This window comes from Haplochromis burtoni, unplaced genomic scaffold (assembly GCF_018398535.1).
Source record: "Haplochromis burtoni strain Fernald_Lab_line unplaced genomic scaffold, NCSU_Asbu1 Contig_27, whole genome shotgun sequence".
Classification (NCBI taxonomy): Eukaryota; Metazoa; Chordata; class Actinopteri; order Cichliformes; family Cichlidae; genus Haplochromis; species Haplochromis burtoni.
The window spans coordinates 3141792-3149282 of record NW_024582388.1 but is presented as its reverse complement, the minus strand read 5'-3'; the positions used below and the strand labels follow the sequence as shown (position 1 = coordinate 3149282).

General features: G+C 38.3%; 1 protein-coding gene across 1 annotated transcript in view; it reads right to left on the bottom strand.

Moving 5' to 3' along the window:
- pnp5b (purine nucleoside phosphorylase 5b) overlaps nt 1–2942 on the bottom strand; it is an 8017-nt gene extending 5075 nt beyond the window's left edge. The window contains exons 1-2 of the mRNA XM_005918094.3: nt 2785–2942; nt 28–197 (exon numbers count right to left, since the gene is read on the bottom strand). Coding sequence (XP_005918156.1) covers nt 28–197; nt 2785–2804 — 190 coding nt within the window. The 5' untranslated portion in view covers nt 2805–2942. The remainder of the gene's footprint in view (nt 1–27; nt 198–2784) is intronic.
- Nucleotides 2943–7491: the final 4549 nt, after the last annotated feature.

Below are 7491 nucleotides of genomic sequence, written 5' to 3'. Positions count from 1 at the left end.
TCCCAAACTGCTGGAGGTTGTGGATACCTGTACTCCGGGGGAAATTGGGAATATCGCTGTATTTGAAAATCTGCGGGTCCTTGATCATTTCAGCCAGACCTCCCAGGCCTGAACCGCACACGATTCCCACAATCGGCCGCACCTGTGTGTTCGACAGCAGCCAATCAGCTGTGGTCTTGCATTCTTCATAGCTGACGCTGGAAAGCAAGAGAAACATATATGAAAACATGAAGTTATGCAGTGTTTCAAAGCAGAACGTCCCATATGGAAAAGATATATATAAATCTTATAAAGTTTTTAATCTGTCTTGTATGAAACTTGTATGAAAAGCATACAAGAGTGAAAACAGATATAAGATCCCTTGAAAAATTATATAATGAAACTTGTATGTTTTGGATACTTACTAAAAAAATATATGAAAGTAATGAGAAAGTGGCCACTTTCATGAGTAAATCATGTAATCCTTATATGGTTTATATATGATTTACTCATGAAAGTGGCCACTTTCATGAGTAAATCATATATGTTTTTACTATTTCTTTTCCATATGGGGTGGCCTAACATGTGAGGACACACAAACAAAGTCAGTTTTTATTTATAGTATTTATCTCAAAGGTCTGACATAGAGGCTTTAGTCTTCTTACACACAAATTCATACTGCATACAGCATTCCTTTACCAGGAAATAACAGTGATTTGCCATTTCAGCCGATGCAATTTGTTAGGAGGAGTATCCTGTACAGTTCCTGAGCTGAAATGAATGTCTTGAACAGACATGTACAAACACACTTAATATCCTGTTATTGTGCAAACATACAGTGTGTCACGGTCAGGTGGTTGAGTGAAATGCCTGTGTGATGTAAACAGAATGAAATGTTTCTCAACCAAACATCGATGCACCTTTTATTGTTCAGTTTTGTTTGTCTGTACATTTGAGGAGTCAATTCTCACATCAACACTGACGGTTTTCTGCCTTCTGTGCTCTGATCACCACCAGCACGGCTCTTTAACTTTACTTATAACCCTGTTAATTTCCTGAGGATGGCTACGTTTTTTTAAAATAATAAAATGTTGTAAAGCCACTTGATTACAGCCACTGGGTTGTTCCACATGAAATAGAACCAATGAGATAACATAAAACCTTAAAAACAACCCCAAAAGCAAATAGTTTAATCAAAAGCAAACTAAATATTGTTTAACCTGTCTGTGCTCTTTTCTACAAACACTTTATCTTTAACCGGATCAAAGTGAGCTGTTAACAGGCTCATCCGATATATAAGCCATTAACAAAGACTCGGGAAGTGTCTTATTAAAGCTGAATATTAGCATAAAAAGGGGCTCAGCAAGATAGCATTAGAGAACTTGTTTATTCTGCTTGTTACACACCACGTATGGCCAAATTAGCTTCACTGCATGCTTGCCCTCTGGCCACCCCCCTCATCCTATGCAGTAGATGCAGAGGCCTTAACCACATATGGTAAGGCACTGATTTGTAGAGTGGATGCCTATCACCAATGGAAATATCACATGTAGTTTTAAATATCACATGTGTTTTAAATCATTTCATTAGTGGTAACGAAACATCCCAACCCTTCCCCCACTCACCCACCCAAGTGGAGCTATTGTAATTAAAATCACCACAGTGTAATTACCACAAGAATAACTGAAGACTCTGGAGGAGTTTGGGAGTTAATCGCGCCCTTTGAACCCCCTAAAGCCCCTTTAAAGACCCTCTTTTTCGTCCAGAAAGAAGCTTCGCGGTAGTTGGAAAAATCCAGGTGGTAGAATGGGTCTATTAATGATGCTACTTTGATCAGGTGTTTTAAGCAGGACAAGATTCAAGATCCAAGATCCTTTATTTGTCACATACATAGTTCTGAGTACAACACGCAGTGAAATGTGTACTAAAAAAGCACTATAATAATGGCAGTATATACTTATTTTATATAAGGTATAAAAAAAAAAAACGAAATCGAGGGAAAGTGAAGATCTGTTCTTTTTTACGCGCTCAACATTTAAAAAACAGAATAAAACAAACAAAAAGCATGTTCTAATCTTTCTGTTCAATCGTTTCCAATGTTTTCATTCTTTTCCTCTTTCAAAGTGGTACGTGCGCTCCGTCACTAACCCAGCCCACACTTTTATGTGATGGTGGTGGAGGCTGTAGCTGACTCACGGACACCTCATTGGGCCCACATGTGGTCAAATGAAACAAACTGCGACATGAAGGAAGCATTACGGCAACGAGGAGATTACAGTGTGTGTTCACTGTGAATAAACCACCTTCCTGTGCCAGTAATGGGACAGCGGGTTCAGTGACGTCACGGAGGATCTCGTGTGGGGTTTTTCCGCCCCATCCATCAGTGCCAGTGGGCACGTTGTAGCTCTTCCGCGCGTAATTGCGCGTTCAAAGACTGCGGAAGAACTCAGGAAAACTGCCAGCGGAGCGGAGAGATGTTAAAGCCCCAGGCAGTGTATTTATTTATCTATTTTTTATTTTTTAAATCAGGACCACCGTAATTAAGCAGTTTGAGGATATTTGTTTCCTTATTGATGTTCGACAGAAGCAGCTATACACATTCAACAGAATAGAAACCCGGTGATGGACTACACAAAGTTAATCCAGCCTCCACACAGAAAACGTATGCTAGAGGTGCGAGTATTTGGTATTTGAGGGATTAATACATCATAAATAGAGTCTGCCTACACGAGTAGTTCTAATCACACACAGATGTCTTTAGTCTTTAATACGAATACAAAAGGAAGGTATGAATAGTTCACTCACCCAGAGATAAACTCAGACATGATGGAATGTGATTCAGATGGAGTCAGCAGGTTGTTCTGTGTTAGAGTGAGTCCTGTCGGTATTATTCGGGTTTCCTGATGTGGGACCGGTTTTAGATTCACACCCCCACCCTTCTATGTCACTGCTGGCATAGCATGACATCGGAGGCTCTGATTGGTCCACTCACAGGCGTGTGCCTCTGATGCACTGGTTAACACAAGTAGTCATAGCAATCGGTGCTGCGTTCAGGATACAGCGCGTCGACATAAGGAAGGATGTGTGTGGAATTAAGACAAAATTCCACACGAGGCAGCCTCTTGAGGAGCCGGGATCCGTCCTCTGTTTTTGTTACAAAAGGAAATTAGTGAGACTGCTCCCACTTTGACTGAAATACACCTCTAATACTTAAGAATGAAACTGAAAAAATAACTACGAATTATTAATACGCATTTGTCCAAATATACCAACTGTAAGACATTCTTTATTGATTATTTATAATATTCCCTTAAGATGAGTTAACCTTGTTAGCCTTTTATTATAAACCATTTAAATTTACTTACTTAGCTCATATATTCTATATTACCTCGCTTTCTTAACTTTCTCGAGCTTTTATTTAGCGTGTTTTACACCCAAATAAAACTGCTGCGCACACAAGAATATACCCACTTTGGGATAGATAAAGAACAACAACATTTTTAATAACGGGATCAAAGACAAGCAAATGTTTCTGAGGGATATTATTGTTATACTATTTGAAAAGGAGATTGAAGGTAAGATGTTGGGAGTTATTCTTTAGCTTTTTGAACAAGCATCAAAACTTTGGTCGAATTTCCCACAGGACTTGAAGGCAGCACCGAACCCCATTCAAGAACGTGGTTGTGCAGGTTTTGGTGCTGATGCAATCGCCCTGCACGTGATACAAAAAGGACCATAAGCTACATAATATCCGGCATATTTTAATTTCTTCTAGTATTTACTAGAAATATTAGAAGGAATAAATTGTCACAGCTCAAAAAGCTTACCGCATACAGACTTTGTTGACAAATGGTAGGGAAAGGCAAATCAACTTTCCAGAGTAACTTAGCCACACGTGGTAAGAGTAGGCATTACTTCATGTACTTGAAAGAATGAAAAATTCTAGTTTGTCATCGATCTGTGTTTGGAGGGATGAACTGATTCACAGGAAAACGAACTCAGAAGATTTTAAGCTGTAAGTGTTGATTGAGATAGTGAGAAGGCGATTGTGGATCAAGTCTCAAGGTTGTACATTCCCATGTGGCACTACTTAGCAGTGTGAGCTGTCCTGGGTTCTGTGTGCAAATTTTACGCTTTTAATAAAGTTTTTATGAAAGAAAAAAAACGGTTTTTTTTCAAAGCAACAGCTTGCAATTGTTTTCTAAAGATACAGTCATTTAAAAGAAAAGAAAAGTAAGCCCACTTTCAGTTCTAAGGTTTTATCTTTATATTTATCAGGACATTTAAAAAAAAAAGTCATCTGTCAAGCACAGGGGGTGGTGCATTTGGATTTGTTTTATAAACACAAGACCTGGACTCCTCGCGGTTAATGAGCTGACCATGACCTACACTGTATCCCAAAGTATTCTACAGTTAATGATCCCAAGCACTGCAGCAAACTGAATGGTTGAATGCTGGATTGTAATTAGTTTTTCACTCACTGCTTCAGCATTTTGCTGAATTTCTCTTTAATATATAATAACACTGTAATAAATCATGTACCATCAATCATCTGAGGTTGTGCTTAAATAATTTTAGAACCTACTGAGAATAATTTTTAATTGCGTCCTGATGTACCCTTTTTAATGCCGTGTATTTATAAGATGAGTGTAAGAGAGTTCAAGAGCTGAAAAAACATTTTTCAGCCTCTTCAGATTATTTTGTCAGTCTGCTATTTTCCTACAGCTGTTGCTGCTTACAGAAATGAACTGTCAGGACTGGGGACCCTTCCTCTGCTCATGGCTGAACATGCACTTCTCCTCAGGCATGAGGGGACACTTGGGTAAAAGGGCTGGGCGTCTTTAACATTAAAACGTTTCATTTCATTGGTAGCGAGGAGTTCAGCACTAAATCTGCCCTTGGGCTCTTACATAATGAAATACTACACTTCAGAGAAGACATACTGCAGATGTTGGTGGAACTAGAAGAAAAGTATATGTTCCAAAATGGAGGATATGTTGCTCTTGGGATTTGGTGAATATTTTCCATGGGTTTTACCACAAACATTGGGTCTAAACTCCTAAAGATCATTGCAAGTGTTGCCCCAAATTTCACTAAAATCTAGTGAGCACTGTTTAAGCGCCAGTCATTCTTTAAAGTGTTGACTAAGTAAAAATCCTAACTTGATGTTTTTACAAAAGGAAGGCCGAACACTTTTCCAAAATAATCAGGAATAGTCCTTCAAGTACAAATTAAATGGCAGCCCATTTGTATGCATGTGAACATAACAGTAGCTTTAGTGAATAAAGAGTTTTAAAACCAGATGGTTTTAAAATGACAGGTTCATACACGTGTAATGTATGCATGCCAGAGTTTATGTGTTCACTATATCACAGTGTGTCCTGTGTTATATACCTGCTTTGGGAGCTGTACAGAGCAGCCAGTGTTCTGTTACATACTGTTATGTAACTGCTGATTTGTATTCACACGGCTTCCTGACGTGCAAGCCAAAGCCCGCTGCTCTCACTCTGAATATAAATTAGTAACAGGTCACAAGTGCAAGAATTTTGCTTTGATAACCCAAAGCAGATTCGAGCTACTGTTTAATTGTAGGTTAATTGTCCTTTGACGTCCTTTTAAGGAGCAACAGGTTCACAATTAATTAACCACAATTCCAGATAAAATTGGAGTTTATTATTTAGGCACGGCCTTAATGAAAGTTGTTACATGCATACTTTGTTTTACTCTTTTTTCCCCTTTTACTTCCTCCACAACATCCACACCTCAACCCTTCATGTTGAATTGAATTCAGTTGAATGTTGAACACATTCATGTTATTTCCTGTTGTTTGTAGGCCTCAAACCTAACCAAGCTAACCAGTTCGATTTGATCTGCAGTAGTGAGGCATCCATGCCCATGTGTATATATTATATACAAACACAGTCAACAGAATGCTGAATGAATTAATAAATTAAAAAAAAAAATCAATGTTTAACAACTTAATTTAGCGAACCAGAGCTATGATTTGTTTATTTGAGTGTTGGATCCTGGAACAAAGTATTGTTCTGCACTAAAACCCTTTTTTCCAGAAGCAGGAAAGTCAAAGTCGCTACGCGAAGGCTGAGAGTTGTCAAGTAAAACTGTCTGCACAAGGACGACTGGTTCAGCTGTGGCTCACCAATCAGCCTCTTAGACGATTTAACATTTTGGTTGAGTAACTTTCTACTTTCTGTCCTTTTACAGATAAACTTCCAAACCACGATACCAAGGAAAAGGATAAAACAAACTTGATCTTCTTTTGCTTTCTGTTGTTTCCTGTAGGGGTCGCCACAGCCCTCTGATAAAGGACGAATGAGGCTGAACTGTGAAGCTGAAGAAACTTTTGCCTTTAACGCACATTTATGTGTTTCAGTGTGTCTTTGAAGGGGAGCATGTCCTACTGGATGCAATGCTTATTCTGTAACATGCATTTCTTAACAATGAAAGAAACTGGGTCATTTTTTGTGTTCTGACTACAGACCTATGAGCTGACTTTAGCCCTCATGTTGTGTTCATTTCGTGTCAAACAATTTTGTGTTCTCACTTTATTAATCTCATTAATCTGATCTTATATGTCTTGAATTTGAGTTCTTATAGAAACATAATTTCTGTCTTATATTGATTATAATAAATAATCGGATCAAACGGTAAACTGTGTATTCGAGACTACTCTGGGTCAATATTATAATGAACGTTTGTTTTGAAACATTTAAAAGTTTTATACAGTCACATAATGTAACGTTGTGTTCCTGGTCAAAAGTGAATGTTTTATTTGTGCACCGAGGAAAGTATCCCAAAACTACACTTGCTTCTGACACAGTTCCTGACCAAGACCGCACAAGATGAAGAAATTATCATCTTATGTCCCCGAGACCTCCAATCAAGCTCCAGAACCACAACCTTTGCTTGTTTCTTTTCAGGAAATCTTCTTTGTGGACAAAGACATGGAATCTTAGGTCAGTCTGATAAGTCAACTACATTTTTTGGAGGTAAAACTTTTAAAGTTGTCAAATTTGACCTAACACAACATTGGGGTTAAAAGCATCATATCACTAATGATGGTAGTTTTGAATAGTTAGATAATCAACTTGTTATTTTGTCAAAATAAAGAAAATAATAAGTAGTATCATATCCATCCCTAAAGACTGGAGTCGTCGTGGAATAAAGTGGTTATTATAGTTGCTTTCATTATTTTTCATGAAACTTTAACAATGAAGTCACACACCAACGAGCATAAATTGAGGGTTGGTGCCTTTTGGCCACCAGTAGGGGGCGCTCCAGTCTTAAAAGCTGCTGACTCAGTAGGGGACGCTGATACTTCACTAAGTAATGATTTGGAATTCAAAGCAAAATTCTCATACTGCAAAATTCTCATACTGAGCAACTGTGGTTCTAGCAGCAGTGCCAGAGGTATTATAAGTGTTGTCTGGACACCAGATCAGATAAGTTTTCATGAGGACTTTCTTAAAATTCCTTGCTCTTGGACTTCATACA